General features: G+C 42.5%; 1 protein-coding gene across 1 annotated transcript in view; it reads right to left on the reverse strand.

Moving 5' to 3' along the window:
- Positions 1 to 5,144: 5,144 nt before the first annotated feature.
- LOC120052648 (rho GTPase-activating protein SYDE2-like) overlaps positions 5,145 to 20,580 on the reverse strand; it is an 87,400-nt gene continuing 71,964 nt past the window's right edge. The window contains exons 5-7 of the mRNA XM_038999690.1: positions 18,123 to 18,304; positions 17,502 to 17,733; positions 5,145 to 6,055 (exon numbers count right to left, since the gene is read on the reverse strand). Coding sequence (XP_038855618.1) covers positions 5,232 to 6,055; positions 17,502 to 17,733; positions 18,123 to 18,304 — 1,238 coding nt within the window. The 3' untranslated portion in view covers positions 5,145 to 5,231. The remainder of the gene's footprint in view (positions 6,056 to 17,501; positions 17,734 to 18,122; positions 18,305 to 20,580) is intronic.

Here is a 20,580-nt window from a genome sequence, read left to right on the forward strand (position 1 = left end):
GGGAAGATATATTGTGTTTATAAGTGTTTTCCATATATGAATAGTGTAAACTTTTATTTGCTGACACCCACAGTCAAATTTTGGCACCAGTAGAGTAGCTATCTAGCTATATAAACCATGCCCCTCCGCAAACATGGCTTCTCCGATGTTGGTTACAAGGCGGTACTTGTTTAAATTAGGTAAGAGAATATCATGTTACCATTGGTGTATTAAAATGAGAGAGGGTGATGTCACCCTATCCCCTTAATAATCCCGCCTCCTAAATGCAAGTATTTGACATGGGGGAAGGGACTAGTAACTTTATGATCAACCTTAATCAATGTAGAAGCAAAAAAAAAAATCATACTTTGGTCATCATACTCTGATCTGGTTTCATCCAAATATCATCACATTTCATGAACATGTTTTTCATGAAATTGGATGATATTTTAGGGAGGCAAACTTTGACCTTTTGGCGGTCCAGAGAAACTACGTTATGCCACAGCTAGTAGGCCACTTTTGGTAAGCAGAACTGGCGCTGGGGTTCATCCCCACTGTTCATCCCACAGCGCCAGTTCTGCATCTCTGAACAGTGACCAGAGCAATTTTTTTATGATGTTTTTTTCCTTTCTAATTAATATAATGCAATGTATAATAATCCTATTCTAGACTTCTGAGAATATACTTAACTGAAGTTAGTGGTTTTTTCTCTCCTCTCCTCCTTGATAGAGAGGGTTGCTTAAGCAACACACGCAGAGGCTGAGTTTACACATCTTAATTTCAGTAATTTGGTCTTTTGATCAACCAGATCAGCTCTGAAAAAGATCTGCTGTGGAAAGAGTTGATGTATAAAAGACTAATTAGTGGAAAGAATATCAGAATTGGGCTGCCTATCTGAACGTAGCCGCTAATGCTTATCTAAAGAGGGTTTAGGGAGGTTGAGGGACACGGATGGAGTAGGTCTTGTTTCAAAGAGACCTATATCGCTCTCTCTCTCTCTCCAGAAAATGATCAAAGGTTCAGATGAGTTCACTCCAACAGACAGGCTGATATCAAGTGGCGGCTGCGGCCCTCACTGACAAAGCAAACTAGAGGTATTATGTCCACCTGGTCTTTGTCTCCTCATATGGAGTTTCAATTTACTTATTTCATAAAGATGACAGAGAAAACTGCTTCAAAGAGGAAGCGATCAAACGTTATAAGTTTAGGAAATAGTTTTTAAATAGAATTTTGAAGTTTGATTATGGGACTGCCAACTGTAGCCTACTGTACTGAAATAAAAGTGGAAGATATCAGTAAATTGTTCTGTGTACAGGACAGTGTCAGCCAGGTCTCCCGTGATAGAAGTCAGTATTCAACATCCATCTATGTCTGAGGACATCAGGAGATGACATGGAAAGTGGCCACCATGGGCAACAGTGAGCGTTGTTACTTCAAGTAGGTCTTGCATCTGCCTCCGATTCCAAAGGTTGCAAGTTCAAATCCAGTGACAGAAAGTCAGTTTTGATATTTTAGTTTTAAGCCTATCCCAAACCTTAACACTTACCTTAACCATTCTGAGTTAATGTCTAACCTTAAGAATTTGGAGTTAATGCCTGAACTTAATACAAACCTTAAAAATTCAGAGGTAATGCCTAAATTTAACCTTAAACATTTGGAAATTTGACATTTGGAACAGTTTAGAAATTTGACGTTTGAGAAACATGGATGAACATCAAATTCTGATGTGAGACTGTGAGAGTTGGTAGACAGTGTCCCTTTACAATTCTTTATAACACTTACCTGCTTATTCATATGGGTTGCATCATAGCTTTATATCTTGAAATAACAGCTTTAAAACTTTAAGGGCACGGAGACAAACTGTTGTCTACTTGACACTCTCAAACAAGCACGTAATACAGTATAAGCTGAAATGATATACAACTTGAAATTCCCTATGAAAACGTGGGCTTGCTCTAAAAGGGCTGAAATGTCAATCTAGATTTAGACTGAATCAAAAGCGCTGGGAGAATTATTGATTTTTTTCACAGGGTGATAAAAAGCATACCCACAGGCTACAGTAGTACTACAGTCAACAGAAGTACTACAGTCAACAGAAGTACTACAGTCACCGGTGCGGTAAACTCTGTACCCTGAAGCTTCACTGTAATGAACCTAGTTCATAACAAAAATGCCACACGAACACCCATCACATCAAAAAGGTTACAAAACCATTTACAGCTCAAATTCCTCTGGATCATCTGGAATTCTATGTTCACTCACTGCTGAAGGTGTTAATAATTGTAATGTTACCACTTGGGATGGGCCACTCAACAGGGCTACTATGATGAGGGTTGTCTTTTGGGAATGTCCCCGAAGCAGTGCTGTGCACCGGGAGATTCCCACAGAGTCCAGGGGCAATTCCCAAAACCATTTGGAAGAAGCCAGGAACTTTTGTCTTCTTTGTGTTTTATTGCTTTGCTCCAACTGTTCGCAAAAATAGATTCACCAACATTTCTGCAGAACTCAACCTCTAAATCACTCATTAAAATAAAACAGGAAATCACAATGGATTTCCGGGAAGCAACACAGTAGAAACTAAGATCGAATATTTACTGTTATTTTAGTGTTATGACATTGTAGTAAATGGTCAAAAGTGAATAGCAAAATGATGTATAACAGACACATGCATCTCGAAATGGAATGCTTCACTGTTTCACTTGGGACGTTTCACTTTACTCTCAACAGGGCAATCACTTGGCCTCAGAAGATGATTGAAATCAAATGGAATAAATGTTGTAACCAGAAAGACGCAGAAAGACACGTGAAATATATAATTTAATATGACCATACATTTCTCAAGATCAGTACAAAGAAGAGAAGGCAGCTCATAGAGAGTGAAAAGAGACAGAGATGATGCTTGACTAGCTTAGTCGCCTGTGAGTGTGTAAGTGATAAACAGCTGTTCGACTCTACTGGCACTCTGCTGAACCTTTCAAACTGAACCTCCAGTCCACACGCCATCCATGCCTGGAGGTAAGGAACCAGTGCCAGACCAGAATTTCAACCAGAAAAACATACTTATGTAATGGCTTGTAGGGCTTTGTTCAAAAGTAGTGCACTATGTAGGGAATATAGTGTTATTTCAGACACAGCCACAGCTTGACACTGGATAGTTTTCCCATCACCATCAGAAACGACTGCACTGCCATCGCCTCAGGGATTAGCTAGCTAACTGAACGATTTCCCTTAGTTTTATTATTTGAATTTAATGTCAGTTTGAACAACCTTGTTGTTAGTCTGCGAGCGTGAGCAGCTGCCAAACGGATGACAAAAAAGTGGGATAGGAACACATTTTAAATCATCTCTGTATGTACACATAAATATATGATCATCAGGGTAGATGGGAAATATACGTGTTTATGTCAGTAATAAAGCTTTTGACCATGCAACAATGCTCATCAGTACCTTTAAAACACAAATATGTACACAGCTCAGACTAACCTGCGACAAAACCAGATGGCAAATATGTACAAAAGAAATTAACAAAAATAACAACATCTCTTATCCTGCAAGAACATATTTCTATCTAATTTATTTTACAGTTTAAATTGTACCATTAGTCCAGCACGTTTAAGATGTGTACAGGTAGCTTGAGGGGGAGGAAACAAAGCAACACAACATATAGTCTGAGACAGTTACTATCTATAGATCCATACTACAAGGTAATATGCCTGTATGGAAATATATATCAGCTGTAAAAAATAATATACTCCAAAAACATTGATATATACATATATTTGTTAAATACTGGTCATTCTGAATCCCTGGATTGCTGAAAACTTGCTTCTATCTATGTATTTAGGTAGCGGACTCTCATAGCCCTCAATGTAGCCCTTTTCAAACTAACTGTTTCTATGAAACATGGGAACTGCTGTTCTTCAGGCAGTACGTACCGTACATAAGTTTCTCATATTTGGCTTTTGCCTCTTTAAACCCGCAAGAGATCACTGTCTGTTTCTAGATCACGTAGGAGGTTGGGGAGAAGGTAACGAAAGAAAAACAGACAGCAATGGTTTTCATCAATGTCATCATATTCACAGATAATTTTTTCAAATACATTAAATAATTTTTCTATCCCTCTTTAATTTGCTTTAGATTAGCTACTCTGCGTGTTCTAGCAAGTAGAGAGAAACACTTATCACCCGTATCTCCTCATTTATATGTGTATCTCCATCGTATTCAAGCAGCTATGTCTGTGACTTTGTATATGATAGGGTCTGTGGGTCGATCCCAGGCTCCATCTGCCCATTCGACAGAGCCCAGCAGCGTTGTCCTCGTGCCCCAGGAGGAGGCGGGTTCAGTGGCCTAGCCGCTAGCTGGTGGCTCTCCTCCCAGTCCATAGCCAGCCATACTGTGTGTACCATATACTGTACCTAAACGTCATCTACTATACAATAAAGCCTGCCTCCTAAGTGCATTGTTGTACATCATAATCGTACCTCAATAGAAAAGCTGTCCCCTGCCTTAAAGTCCAACCTTCACACAATTAAGGCACTGTTTACACCCCTGGGGGTCAATGGGTTCTTCTAATAAGAAGAGAAGCAACAACAACAACAACAAAACACACAACCGGACAAGAACAAACAGAAACAAGTCAACAATACTGTTGGTGCACATGCCACTGTGTCGTCATGGATTCACCACGGCAACCCTGGGGCCCAATTCCTGAACCCCAACAACTCAAGTCTTGAGCTCCTAGAATAGTTAAGCCCCCCCCCCCCCCCCCCCCCCCCCGCCGCCATTGGGGGCGCGTGTTTGAGTCAGTAGCCTGTTGAGCTGTGTGTGTGTTGAGTCAGTAGCCTGTTGAGCTGTGTGTGTGTTGAGTCAGTAGCCTGTTGAGCTGTGTGTGTGTGTTGAGTCAGTAGCCTGTTGAGCTGTGTGTGTGTTGAGTCAGTAGCCTGTTGAGCTGTGTGTGTGTTGAGTCAGTAGCCTGTTGAGCTGTGTGTGTGTTGAGTCAGTAGCCTGTTGAGCTGTGTGTGTGTTGAGTCAGTAGCCTGTTGAGCTGTGTGTGTGTTGAGTCAGTAGCCTGTTGAGCTGTGTGTGTGTTGAGTCAGTAGCCTGTTGAGCTGTGTGTGTGTTGCGTCAGTAGCCTGTTGAGCTGTGTGTGTGTTGAGTCAGTAGCCTGTTGAGCTGTGTGTGTGTTGAGTCAGTAGCCTGTTGAGCTGTGTGTGTGTTGAGTCAGTAGCCTGTTGAGCTGTGTGTGTGTTGCGTCAGTAGCCGACGTTGAGCTTGTTCTTGTTGAGTTCTCTCTCCAGGTTGCCTATAAGCGTGTCGATGCTCTCCTGCAGGTCTCGCAGGTTGACCTTGTTGCTGAGCACGGGGCTGATGTCCTGGATCTTCATGTAGGCCTGGTACGTGTGCTCTTTGGGGAGGTGGAGGGGCAGGATGCGCTTATCATCATCATCATCATCCTCACACACCCTGTTGTCTGACGGCTGACCGCCACTGGAGCCATCGCTCTCCTCCACTCTCCTCTCTGCTTCGCTCTCCTCCACTCTCCTCTCTGCTTCGCTCTCCTCCACTCTCCTCTCTGCTTCACTCTCCTCCACTCTCCTCTCTGCTTCTCTCTCCTCCTCCGCTTCCCTCTCCTCTTTCTCCACTTCTACAGGTCCTTCCATCACCTCCTCGGGTAGCGGGGGCTCCTGTTCGGCTGTGGCTGGCTCTGCCTGTCCCCTGTCCAGTAACCATTCCTGTCTCTGCTCCTCTCCTCCTTCCTGTCCCTTGTCCTCTACCCCCTCCAGTTCATCTTCAGTGACCTCCATATCCTCAGAAGGAACATCAGCAGAGTCATTCTCCTCCCGGGACCGAGGGGGGAAGTAGCTCTCTCCACAGCGGCTCCAGTCCCCGGCGTAACGGTTGCTAGGGCTGTCCAGTCGGCCCGGCCTGGGCCGCAGCACCCCGGCCATCTCTGCATCGCTCAAGTTCAGCACCTGGGGGCGCTCCTTCCTCCGACGCAGGGGGGGAACGGCCAGCTGGTCGGCTGGGCCGGGGGGCTCCGGGATGGGGGACGAGGTCTTGTCATGTGGGTCCATCACTGGAAGGAGAGATAGAAAGACAGGGAGAGAGAAAGAAAGAGTTAAAGATTAAACAGGAATCTATTCAGTCAGTGCTATAGTCCTAGCTGTGTTAACTCCTGGTGTATGGCACATGCTCTTCAAACATTGTTGGTGTAAACCAATTACTCAAATCCAATATTCTTATTTAACATTTTTTATTTATTTTTGTATTTATTTTCACCCCTTTTTTCGTGGTATCCAATTGGTAGTTACAGTCTTGTCTCATCGCTGCAACTTCCATACGGACTCAGGAGAGGCGAAGGTTGAGAGCCGTGCGTCCCTCGAAACACAACCCAACCAAGCTTCTTGACACAATGCCAGCTTAACCAGTTTAAGCCAGCCACACCAATGTGTCCGAGAAAACACCGTACACCTGGCGACCGTGTCAGCATGCATGCGCTCGGTCCGCCACTGGAGTCGCTAGAGCTCGATGGGACAAGGACATCCCTGCCAGCCGAACCCTCCCCTAACGATGCTGGGCCAATTGTGCGCCACCCCATTGGTCTCCAGGTCGCGGCCAGCTGAGACAGAGCTTGGACTCGAACCAGGATCTCTAGTGGCACAGCTGGCACTGCGATGTAGTGCCTTAGACCACTGCGCCACTCGGGAGGCCCTCATTTGAAATGTTTTAAGCACACTGGTCACACAAGGTCCTCCTGGAGTTAAATTCAGGATCTAAAAGTGGTATTTCCGACATCAACCCATGCCATGCTGCATTGACATGCTAAATCCACTCCAACACACTCTACTACTTCACTTCTAGGTACAAATCACGTCTAACCTAACACACATCCCTGCTTTGGGGTGAAGAAGGAGGAGGGGGGGTCACATGGTATGAGCATGTCTGATCTAAGGAGAAGAACACTGAGCACTCCAACCACCACTTCCCAGTTACCTGTCCTCCTGTCGGTCTCTCTGTGTACCTAGTACACTGTGTCCCCGACAGTACATCTTTAGATACCTCCTACAGTCAGTGGCGGAATAAAACAAAACAACAAAAAAACATTTCAGAGGTAAAACAGACAATGTCCACTCACTGCAACAAGAGCAAGCTGTCAGTCAGACAGTCTACAGGAAACACCTTTGCATTTGACTTGACTCTTACATCTCCTTTATGCTGAAGGAGGAAGAAAGTAAAGTACACAAACCCCACAGTGGTACAGTAGAGCCAACCGTTGGTTCTGATATCATACTGTATGAATAATACTTTGAAATCATTGTAAACCCATTGAGAAACTGTTGATGGACAAATTATGCTTGTGCATCTCCCATTGATCCAAAGATAAGGAACTAACCCTGAAATCCCCTCCACCCCATCCTGCCACACACCTTCCTGGAAACTTCTACATCCAGGGCTGCTCCCACTGTACTGGGATCAGTTAAAAATATCCAGAGCCTCAGACACCCTTCTCCTACTCCCTCCCCTACACGCCACTACTCTGCCATAGCATGATCTCTCTCTGGCCACAAAATAAACACCACAGCATGCACCAAAACCAATGAGTCACACGCACATTTTCACCTCCTCATGAAATACACCAAATACCAAGGCCCGGCAATCACATACAGTAATACACATATCAGCCCACACGCACGCACGCACGCACACGCGCACACACTGGCAACCCGTCATTCAGGGCAGGTGGCGCAGGTCATTGATAACAGATAAAATGACGTCAAATCAGGTTATATCTACAGTAGCTTTGATTGGACTGATCATGTCAACATCATACTTTCAAAATCTTAGCTAGTAAGCTAGCAGTCATCATCATTTCTCAAGTCGACAATCTACTGCTAAATTCTTTTTAATCCTTGTCATATGAAGATAAAGAATGAAGAGAAATTATAGAGAAATTATAGATCGGCCATTGGACATAAACATTACACAAGTTGGAAATCACACCCCAGTAGAGATACTGTGGCGCAAAGGAGCGAAAAAATAAATAACAGTATGGGGATGAGGTAGTTGGTTGGGCTGTTTACAGATGGGCTATGTGCAGGTGCAGTGATCTGTGAGCTTCTCTGACAGCTGGTGCTTAAAGTTAGAGAGGGAGATATGAGTCTCCAGCTTCAGTGATTTTTGCAATTCGTTCTAGTCATTGGCAGCAGAGAACTGGAAGGAAAGGCGGCCGAAGGAGGAATTGGCTTTGGGGGTGACCAGTGAAATATACCTGCTGGAGCGCGTGCTACTGGTGGGTGCTGCTATGGTGACCAGTGAGCTGAGATAAGGCGGGGCTATACCTAGCAAAGACTTACAGATGACCTGAAGCCAGCGGGTTTGGTGACAAATATGAAGCGAGGGCCAGCCAACGAGAGCGTACAGGTCGCAGTGGTGGGTAGTATATGGGGCTTTGGTGACAAAGCAGATGGCACTGTGATAGACTGCATCCAATTTGCTGAGTAGAGTGTTGGAGGCTATTTTGTAAATGACATCGCCGAAGTCAATGATCGGTAGGATAGTCCGTTTTACGAGGGTATGTTTGGCAGCATGAGTGAAGGATGCTTTGTTGTGAAATAGAAAGCCGATTCCAGATTTAATTTTGGATTGGAGATGCTTAATGTGAGTCTGGAAGGAGAGTTTACAATCTAACCATACACCTAGGTATTTGTAGGTGTCCACATATTCTAAGTCAGAACCGTCTAGAGTAGTGATGCTGGACGGGCTGGCAGCGATCGGTTGAAGAGCATGCACTTAGTTTTACTTGTATTTAAGAGCAGTTGGAGGCCACGGAAGGAAAGTTGTATGGCATTGAAGCTCGTCTGGAGGTTAGTTAACACAGTGTCCAAATAAGGGCCAGAAGTATACAAAATGGTGTCGTCTGCGTAGAGGTGGATCAGAGAATCACCAGCAGCAAGAGCGACATCATTGATGTATACAGAGAAAAGAGTCGGCCCGAGAATTGAACCCTGTGGCACCCCCATAGAGACTGCCAGAGGTCCGGACAACAGGCCCTCCGATTTGACACACTGAACTCTGTCTGAGAAGTAGTTGGTGAACCAGGCGAGGCAGTCATTTGAGAAACCAAGGCTGTTGAGTCTGCCGATAAGAATGTGGTGATTGACAGAGTTGAAAGCCTTGGCCAGGTCGATGAATACCGCTGCACAGTATTGTCTATTATCGATGGCGGTTATGATATCGTTTATAACCTTGAGCGTGGCTGAGGTGCACCCATGACCAGCTCGGAAACCAGATTGCATAGCGGAGAAGGTACGGTGGGATTCGAAATGGTCGGTGATCTGTTTGTTAACTTGGCTTTTGAAGACCTTAGCTGGGAGGAGGTGCTCTACAGGTGCTCTACAGGATGCACATTTCTGTTTGAAAAAGCTAGCCTTTGCTTTCCTAACTGCCTGTGTATATTGGTTCCTAACGTCCCTGAATAGTTACATATCGCGGGGGCTATTCCATGCTAATGCAGTACGCCACAGGATGTTCTTGTGCTGGTCAAGGGCAGTCAGGTCTGGAGTGAACCAAGGGCTATATCTGTTCCTGGTTCTACATTTTTTGAATGGGGCATGCTTACTTAAGATGGTAAGGAAAGCACTTTTAAAGAATAAGCAGGTATCCTCTACTAACGGAGTGAGGTCAATATCCTTCCAGGATACCCGGGCCAGGTCGATTAGAAAGGCCTGCTCGCTGAAGTGTTTTAGGGAGCGTTTGACAGTGATGAGGGGTGGTCGTTTGGCCGCAGACCTATTATGGATGCAGGCAATGAGGCAGTGATCGCTGAGATCCTGGTTGAAGATAGCAGAGGTGTATTTGGAGGGCAGGTTGGTTAGGATGATATCTATGAGGGTGCCCGTGTTTACGGATTTGGGGTTGTACCTGGTAGGATCATTGATAATTTGTGTGAGATTGAGTGCATCTAGCTTGGATTGTAGGACGGCCGCTGTGTTAACTTCTTGCAACTATAGGGGGTGCTGTTCCGCATTAGCATATTTGTGTCTCCAAATTAAACTGCCTCGTGCTAAATTCTTGATCGTACAATATGCATATTATTGTTATTATTGGATAGAAAACAGTCTATAGTTTCTATAGGAGTTGAAATTTTGTCTCTGAGTGGTACAGAACAATTTCTACAGCACTTTTCATGACAGGGTTCAGATTTCAGAAATTTTTACCTCTGATCTGGGGTCTGTTTTTAAGGCGACAGTGAATGCTATGAAGAAACTGACACTGCCTACGTCTTCCTCTGGGTGTCTGTACGTCATCACGTTTTCAATGAACTCGATGGGATATTCCCAGCCATTATAAAAGCCCAAAATGTACAGAGACCCCCCTTTCTCATCGTGCGCCTGAAGCGTGAAGGCCATCGGACTTGCCTCGTTCCAAATCGTTTTTTAGAGAGTGATATTTCTCCGGTCATGTTTTCAGTCGTTATAGTTGTTAAAAACATCATAATGTAGTTAATTTGAACCGTTTTATAGCAATTTATATCCGTTTAGTGCGATTTTGAGGAATTTATTTGTCGTGCCCTTTTTAGCTTTGGAAACGTTTCGGGGTGTCGGTCGTTGGTGGTGGACATTTCGAAGGACAGAGGACATCTATCGACCAAAAGACGTTTATAACATAGAAAGGATACATTGCCCAAGAATATGATGGAAGATCAGCTCAAAGTAAGCAATATTTAATATGATAAACCGTGTTTCTGTCGAAATATTTTAAACGCATATTTCGCCATTTTGTTTGGTATAGCTTCACCTGGCGAACCCTGTATTGAAAAGTAAGGATAATTTTAAAAATGTAAATCAGCGGTTGCATTAAGAACTAATTTGTCTTTCGATTCCTGTCTAACCTGTATTTTTTAGTCAAGTATATGATTAGCTTTCAATTAAACTAGATCACTCTGATAGATGACGTCAGACATATTGAGGCTTGATTTCCTAGTATTTTTATTGTGTAACCACGGTTTTGTATGGCTAAATATGCACCTTTTCGAACAAACTGTATATGTATGTTGTAAAATGATGTTACAGGAGTGTCATCGGAAGAATTCTGAGAAGGTTAGTGAAAAAATTAATATCTTTTGGCGGTGATTACGTTATAGCGCTCTTTGGCTGGAATCGATGCTCTGGTAACGTTTTCACATGTGGTATGCTAACTTATCGATTTATTGTGTTTTCGCTGTAAAACGCTTAGAAAATCTGAAATATTGTCTGGAATCACAAGATCTGGGTCTTTCCATTGCTATGCTTTGTCTATTCTTATGAAATGTTTTATGATGAGTAAATTGGTCATACACGTTGCTCTATCTAGTAATTCTAGTGGATTTGTGATGGTCGGTGCAATTGTAAACTGTGATTTCTACCTGAAATATGCACTTTTTTCTAACAAAAACTATCCTATACCATGAATATGTTATCAGACTGTCATCTGATGTTTTTTTTTATAGGTTATTGGCTATCAATATCTTAGTTGAGCCGAATTGGTGATAGCACCTGAAGGAGTAAGAAACTGATGGAGTTAGAATAGTGGTGTATTTTGCTAACGTGTTTAGCTAATAGATTTACATATTTTGTCTTCCCTGTAAAACATTTTAAAAATCTGAAATGGTGGCTTTATTCACAAGATCTGTATCTTTCATCTGGTGTCTTGGACTTGTGATTTAATGATATTTAGATGCTACTATCTACTTTTGAAGCTATGCTAGCTATGCTAATTAGTGTGTGGGGGGGGTGGGGGGTGATCCCGGACCCGGGGTAGAGGCTCGTGAAAGGTTAAGCATGTCCCAGTTTAGGTCACCTAACAGTACGAGCTCTGATGATAGATGGGGGGCAATCAATTCACATATGGTGTCCAGGGCACAGCTGGGGGCAGAAGGTGGTCTATAGCAAGCAGCAACGGTGAGAGACTTGTTTCTGGAAAGGTGAATATTTAAAAGTAGAACCTCAAATCGTTTCGGCACAGACCTGGATAGTATGACAGGGAGATATGTATACCGTAGCTAAGAAAGTATGTTGTGTAGTAAGTTGTTAGTAGCCCATGTGCCTCACCCTAATAATTTGGTCCCTTTTCCCCCTCTTAATTTCGACTACTGTTCTGACTTGGTGGTGCACATGTAGCCTCGCCTGTTTTAGAGAAATGTAATCGAATATTGTAAGAGATTTCATTGTCTGCTTATATGCCCCCTTTATTTATCATATGGTTCTGACTTGGTGTACAGGGAGAATACTGTAAGAACGACCCATGTTCTGAATTATATTTCAAAAGTGCTGAACAAATAGTTAAATTGACTACGTCTGTCCTAGCTCGCTCATTTATGTCTAAAACGAATTGATGGATTGCCTCTTATCAGCTCGTCGTCCCCTTATGCCATAGTTTGTACATCTCAATTGTCAATAGAAACCACATTTGTTTAAGCAAGTCAGCCATATAAGCTATGTTAAAAAAAAAAAAAAGGCAGTAACTGAGGCTGAATTAACTGTTTCGCTGCCAGACAAGGCTCAGCTGACAGCCAGGTGTAGCAGTGGTAAGGTGTTGGGACTGCTGTTGGGACAGCTTTATGTAGGCCCTAACAATTTGTGGGCACCGTTTGTCACCGTCATAGTGCAATTCATGTATAGTTTATTTTTGTGTTGTGTAGTGTAGTGTAGTGGTTTGGCATGCATCTAAAAAATATATTTGTTTGCCCCACAAGATTTACATGCTAAAATCGCCACATACAGTACATTAACACTCTCCTCCCCGAACACAAAACAAAGCACGTACAGATGCCAAGCAAAGCATTCTCACACTCATACACTCCCAGACACACAATCCAGGCCTATGCAACAATGCATTGGAAGGTGTGGACCTTGTGAAGAAGCTGAAAATATCCTATAATGGTTTTTAAATGTTATAGTAAAGCTGGGAGAGCTATGGGCTAAGGTTAGGACTGGAATGTCCTTAATTATAGACTGGCCACATTACACACTGAGCTGAGGAAGTATATATATATATATATGTGTGTGTGTGTGTGTGTGTGTGTGTGTGTGTGTGTGTGTGTGTGTGTGTGTGTGTGTGTGTGTGTGTGTGTGCAAACATAGGTTTGCAGGCCAGCCAAGACTTAAATTTCAGTTTGGTCAAGGTTAGAGTTACTCACTCAGGACACACCTCTAGGCTCTAGCCAGGGATGGAAACTACACTGTGACCCCCAAGTATTTTTTACTCAAATACTTCTAGTAAGTTGAACTCAAAGTTAATGAAAAGTAATGATTACTTAAAATGTTTATATGGTACTGACCCAAACTAAATGAGAAGTCGCATATACTACATTTTTTTAAAGTTATGATAACAAATAAACTTTTTACCCAGCATGCTCTACTACAGGTAGAATTGTTTTAATTGTTTTTAATATCTGTGTTTTTGCATGTACATTGAGTGATTGGTTGATTCATATTATGCTACACAAAGATACATAACATACAATTCCCTAAACTGATCCAATCATTTGATAGATTTTTGGCACCCATTACTGAAATGGTTGTTCCAGTTTAAACGGCTTAGATAGCAACCTCACATTGTTCCTAATCCTGGCAGTCATTATGAAATAAGGTTCCAACTGTTGGATTTCTAAACTCCAGTTCCAACAGAAATTACACTTTGCAAGCCAGCATAATGTGATTTACAAGCTTCCAGAAATCCCAGATGGAAGAATAAATCTGGGAATTTGGGGAAAGTTACTGGAATTTTGCAACCCTACTAACAGGCCTGACGTGGCCTGTAAACCATGAGTTTCAGGCCACTGTATTAGGTTAATGCTAGGCCTCAAAATAAGGCCTTATGAGATATGTAATGTATCACCATAAAGAGTTGAATTATAATGATAATATTAGCCAAGGAACTCACGTGAAGGCCACGGGTTCAAAAATGTATGAATTGAAGAACCATGTCTCTGTCACTAACAAATACATTCATGTGGGGTAAGTCTACAATTAGCTCGAAAAAGGCAAGGCACACTGTGAAATTATATTGGCGGCATGGCTTAGTGTTGGCGAGGCTTCCAATGTATTATTTTTGGCCACCCGTGAGTAGAAGTGTTGTAACTGGTCTATGGTACATTATATTAGAGGCGTGGATTACTGGGGGTGTGGCTTTCAGATAGTTATTTTTGGCAACCCGTGAGTGGAAGTGTTGTACCAGTTTAACTGGTCTATGGTAGATGTACATTTTTCCAGCTGACAATAAATTAATGGGTACAATATTCAACAACAGTCTGTTCTCTCAGGTACAAAATTATCTGAAATGGTTTCCTTGGACTGAATATCTAACTAGCACTAACATGTTTGCAATCTTTAAATAAGGATATTTTCCAAGTACAGAATTTGTCTCATGTAAGACTTGTATATGGAGCACTGAAAGAATTCATACCCTTTGACTTATTCTTATTCTTATTATTTTGTAGTGTTACAGCCTTCAAAATGGATTCAATATATTTTTTTCTCACCCATCCACACACAATACCCCATATTGACAAAGTGAAAACATTATGTGACTTGTTAAGCAAATGTTTTACTCCTGAACTTATTTAGGCTTGCCATAACAAAGGGGGTGAATACTTATTGACTCAAGACATTTCAGCTTTCATTTTTATTAATTGGTAAAAATTTTGAAAAACATAATTCCACTTTAACATGATCAGGTATTGTGTGTAAGCCAGGGACAAAAAAGTCAAGGGGTGTAAATATTTTCTGAAGGCACTGTATACAGTTGAAGTCGGAAGTTTACATACACTTAGGTTGGAGTCAATTAAACTCATTTTTCAACTTCTCCACAAATATCTTGTTAACAAACTATAGTTTTGGCAAGTCGGTTAGGACATCTACTTTGTGCATGACACAAGTAATTTTTCCAACAATTATTTACAGACAGATTATTTCACTGTATCACAATTCCAGTAGGTCAGAAGTTTACATACACTAAGTTGACTGTGCCTTTAAACAGCTTGGAAAATTCCAGAAAATGATGTCATGGCTTAGACGCTTCTGATAGGCTAATTGACATCATTTGAGTCAATTGGAGGTGTACCTGTGGATGTATTTCAAGGCCTACCTTCAAACTCAGTGCCTACCTTCAAACTCAGTGCCTCTTTGCTTGACATCATGGGAAAATCAAAAGAAATCAGCCAATAACTCAGAAAAAAATTTGTAGACCTCCACAAGTCTGGTTCATCCTTGGGAGCAATTTCCAAATGCCTGAAGGTACCAAGTTCATCTGTACAAACAATAGTACGCCAGTATAAAACACCATGGGACCACGCAACTGTCATGCTGCTCAGGAAGGAGACGTGTTCTGTCTCCTAGAAATGAATGTACTTTGGTACGAAAAGTGCAAATCAATCCCAGAACAACAGCAAAGGACCTTGTGAAGATGCTGGAGGAAACAGGTACAAAAGTATCTATATCCACAGTAAAACAAGTCCTATATCGACATAACCTGAAAGGTCGCTCAGCAAGGAAGAAGCCACGGCTCCAAAACCGCCATAAAAAAGCCAGACTACGGTTTGCAACTGCACATGGGGACGAAGATCGTACATTTTGGAGAAAAGTCCTCTGGTCTGATGAAACAAAAATAGAACTGTTTGGCCATAATGACCATCGTTATGTTTGGAGGGAAAAGGGGGAGGCTTGCAAGCCGAAGAACACCATCCCAACCATGAAGCACGGGGGTGGCAGCATCATGTTGTGGGGGTGCTTTGCTGCCGGAGGGACTGGTGCACTTCACAAAATAGATGGCATGATGAAGAGGAAAATTATGTGCATTTATTGAAGCAACATCAAGACATCAGTCAGGAAGTTAAAGCTTGGTCGCAAATGGGTCTTCCAAATGGACAATGACCCCAAGCATACTTCCAAAGTTGTGGCAAAAGTGCCTTAAGGACAACTAAATCAAGGTATTGGAGTGTCCATCACAAAGCCCTGACTTCAATCCTATAGAACATTTGTGGGCACAACTGAAAAAAAAACTGAAAAAGCGTGTGCGAGCAAGGAGGCCTACAAACCTGACTCAGTTACACCAGCTCTGTTAGGAGGAATGGGCCAAAATTCACCCAACTTATTGTGGGAAGCTTGTGGAAGGCTACCTGAAACGTTTGACCCAAGTTAAACAATTTAAAGGCAATGCTACCAAATACTAATTGAGTGTATGTAGACTTCTGACCCACTGGGAATGTGATGAAAGATATTAAAGCTGAAATAAATCATTCTCTCTACTATTATTCTGACATTTCACATTCTTAAAATAAAGTGGTGATCCTAACTGACCTAAGACAGGGAATGTTTACTAGGATTAAATGTCAGGAAATGTGAAAAACTGAGTTAAAATGTATTTGGCTAAGGTGTATGTAAACTTCTGACTTCAACTGTATACACAACACTATGAAGTTAAATTGGTTAGAGAAAATGTTAGAGATCTGAGGGGATCAGACAGTTACTGTATAGTCTTATTGTCTTCTCTTCCCCATCCTCCTTAGAGGCAGCACATCCATCAGCACAGGATTTGACAACCAAACCCCCTAGCAACCCTACACTCATCTTTCTTTCATATCCCTATATCCCAGTTATACTCAACAGTTTATATCTGTCTCTCGTATCACCATGCACACAAAGAAGACAGCTGCTGAGAGCAGAACAGAGACACATTACCAACCATCGAGCCACAGTTGGTCCAGGATGTCTTCATATGCATCCCAAATGGCACCCTATTCACTTTTACAGTGCACTTCTTTTGACCAGGTCCCATAGGGCTCTGAACAAAAGTAGTGCGCTATATAAGGAATAGGGTGCCATTTTAGACGCATACTTTCTCTGTACGGTGATTTATATAAAAGCGTCCCTGCCCACTGAGCTTGGTTTACAGTAAGGCTTTGGCCCTCCCGTCATGATGAAGCTCTCTTGTGGAGCATTTAATCTACGATGACCGAACAGATGTGGCGAATGGCTATCTGCTGTGTGTGTGTGTGTGTGTGTGTGCGTGCGTGTGTCAGCCAAAGTGCCAACCCAGCCTTTTAAAGTCATGTTTGGAACATAATCACAGTACAGTGCTGGGAACAATTTGCACTAGAAAGCATCCGGGGGAACATAGTGTCCTTCTGAGAAATGGCTTGTCTGATTTTGGGGGAATGCTTAAGTCTGTTATTACTTGTTTATTAAGTTGTTGGTTTAGTAATTCAGAATGCCCATGTACTGTAGACACACTACTCAACGGCCTGATCTAAAAGGCTGATACATTCACTGCAGGAGTAATGAGCCAGTAATTAAGATAGTCATTTAGTAAATATAAAAGGCCTCTAGATCTAGTGGTACTGCATGGTACTACACCATGAAGTATACTGGTTTAGAATGCATCCCTGACCAAGATGGCTGCCATTATCACCTCATTCTAGAGTTATGAAGGTTCATTTCAAAGGCCACTCTAGTATTGTAGTGTATCTCTATGGTGGAGGTTACCTGGCCATAGCTGCAGCAGGTAGTGTAGCACTTCGATATGTTTCTTGAAGTGTAGGGCGCTGGCCAGCTCCTCCGAGTCGATGAAGACCCGGTTGCTATGACAGCTGGCCTCCTGGCGTTGGCTGAGCAGCACGGGGCCGAAGCATACCGCCAGGTTCTGACACGTCATCTTGTTGACCTCATGGTGTGACGCCACCAGCTTCAGATGGTCCAGCAGCCTCCGCAGGGTCAACTGGGGTAACAGAGACAGAGGACATACTGGGTAAGGGCGGATTAACACTGACCAAACACACGGCTCATTTTAGAAGCAAACACACTAAGGGAAAGGGAATACCTAGTCAGTTGCCCAACAATGCATTCAACCGAAATGTGTCGCTTATTGGGTCTTTGTTTATGTTATTGCTATTTCCCTCAGCTACTGTTATTTCCTAACATCAAGAGGGTTTGAAACTGTGTACTGTGAACGCTGCACAGTACTAATGAACATTACTGAAGGAACTTGGTGAATGTAGAGAACCAAGAGCACTGTGAACCCAAAAAGGCATCTGCAAAAGCACTTTGTGACAAATGTTGATTTATGAATAAACTTGATTGATCGATTGAAGAGGAACTGTCCCTTACCCTCTCCACCTCTGGCAGGTTCTCCAGGAGACTGACGGTGTGTTCTGTGTCTGCCGGGTCATTTTCACATCCTCCTGCTCCGATACGCAGAGGTCTCTGAGCCATAGAGTCCAACACAGTCTCATACAAGTGCTTAGTGATAAGTGGGTAGGGCAACTCACGCAGGTAGTCCTTCAGAACACCTGGAGAGAGAGAGAGGAGAGAGAAGAAGAGGGAGAGAGGGGAAGAGAAGGGTGAATGAGAGGGAGTGGGAGAGAGAGAGGGAGGAGACGGCGAGAGGAGAAGTAGGGGAAGGGAGGAGAGAGAGTGAGAGAGAGCATGAGAAACCCTTCATTGAGTCAACAGAAAAAAGATCTCTGATCATAACAACTCTGATAATGATGATGACAGCTGCCAGATGCTACTTAAGAGGACAGCAAAGATTTTCACCAGAAAGCACACAATGAACAACACCACTGTCTGTTTGCGCTCTGTGGACCTTATCAGCTGGGCTTCATACGTTTTTTACACGGCTCAATGAAGTGAAATACCTCTTATGTACTACTTCACAAGACAGCTTAAAATACCTGACAAAGAAGAATATTATCTTTACGAAGAGTCGTTATTGAGAAAAGCTAAGTATTTTCTTCTCCCCTTCTTTTATACAGCAGGCCAGACCTGGCACACACTCTGCTGGCTGCCAAGGCTTTTAAGACTCATTGTTGTGGTGGGCTCTGTTCTGATTGAAATCGGGTATGACATGGCAGCCTCAGAATGTCGGAGAAGGTGGTGGGGCGAAGAGGGTGGGGGGACTCGGTTCTGTGATGGCGTGGGCGTTCACACCTGTAACTCCAGCCACATTCAGCCTTCACCAGGCTCAGACAAAAGAAACGAAGAAACATGAAGCCCACACTGTCTATATACACTAAGCCCCTTGCCTTTTCTTTTCATGAAGGGGGAGGACAAAAAATAACAGACAAATACAGAAATAAAGAAAGAAGAAAAAGGGTACTGACAGCGTGTCAATTCTTTGAGGTGGACTGGATTATTTTCTCTCTTTTTTTCAGTGCCTAACTACCCAGCTAGCACCTTTGGTTCATTGGAAGTTGTGGGAACGTATAATTTTTTGTGTTTACGTTCTGAGAACAAATGTTCTGGGAATGTTATTCTACCCCCAAGACATAAGACTGCTAAATATTTTGTCTTTTTTTTTTTGAAAACAAACTTTGAGTGCGTTCTTCTACTCCCTAGCCAGAAGACTGCTAAATAGTTAAACATTTAACCAATTAGCTACCCGGACAATCTGCATTTACCCTTTTTGAGCAAACTTTTTAAAAACTCATCACATATGCTGCTGCTACTGTTTATTATCGGTCACTTTATTCCTAGTTATATGTACATATCTAACTCAATTACTTGTACCCCTGCACATCAACTCGGTACTGGTACCCCGTGTATATATCCAAGTTATCGCTACTCATTGTGAATTTATTATTACGTGTTTTACTTTAGTATTATTTCTACAGTTGAAGTCGGAAGTTTACATACACTTAGGTTGGAGTCAGTTAAAACTCGTGTTTCAACCACTCCACAAATATCTTGTTAACAAACTATAGTTTTGGCAAGTCGGTTAGGACATCTACTTTGTGCATGACATAAGTAAATTTTCCAACAATTGTTTACAGACAGATTATTTCACTTAGAATTCACTGTATCACAATTCCAGTGGGTCAGAAGTTTACATACACTAAATTGACTGTGCCTTTAAACAGCTTTGAAAATTCCAGAAATGATGACATGGCTTTAGAAACTTCTGATAGGCTAATTGACATCATTTGAGTCAATTGGAGGTGTACCTGTGGATGTATTTCAAGGACTACCTTCAAACTCAGTGCCTCTTTGCTTGACATCATGAGAAAATCTAAAGACATCAGCCAAGACATCAGAAAAAAAATTGTAGACCTCCACAAGTCTGGTTCATCCTTGGGAGCAATTTCCAAACGCCTGAAGGTATCACGTTCATCTGTACAAACAATAGTACGCAAGTATAAACACCATGGGACCACGCAGCCGTCATACCGCTCAGGAAGGTCTCCTTCTGTCTCCTAGAGATGAACATATTTTGGTGCGAAAAGTGCAAATCAATCCCAGAACAACAGCAAAGGACCTTGTGAAGATACTGGAGGAAACAGGTACAAAAGTATCTACATCTACAGTAAAACGAGTCCTATATCGACATCGACGCTCAGCAAGGAAGAAGCCACTGCTCCAAAACCTCCATAAAAAACTTTCACTGAATGTTTTAATAAGACATTTAATAACACTGCTAGCTTATTTGGGGTTAACTTTTTTGAAATCCAAGCAGATAGGACACATGGAAATTCATTATCTGGAAATTAAATGATCTTTTAATGGCTTCAGACCAAGGCTCTGCATCTGTCCTCGTGCTCCTAGACCTTAGTGCTGCTTTTGATACCAC

This window comes from Salvelinus namaycush, chromosome 8 (genome assembly GCF_016432855.1).
Source record: "Salvelinus namaycush isolate Seneca chromosome 8, SaNama_1.0, whole genome shotgun sequence".
Lineage (NCBI taxonomy): Eukaryota > Metazoa > Chordata > Actinopteri > Salmoniformes > Salmonidae > Salvelinus > Salvelinus namaycush.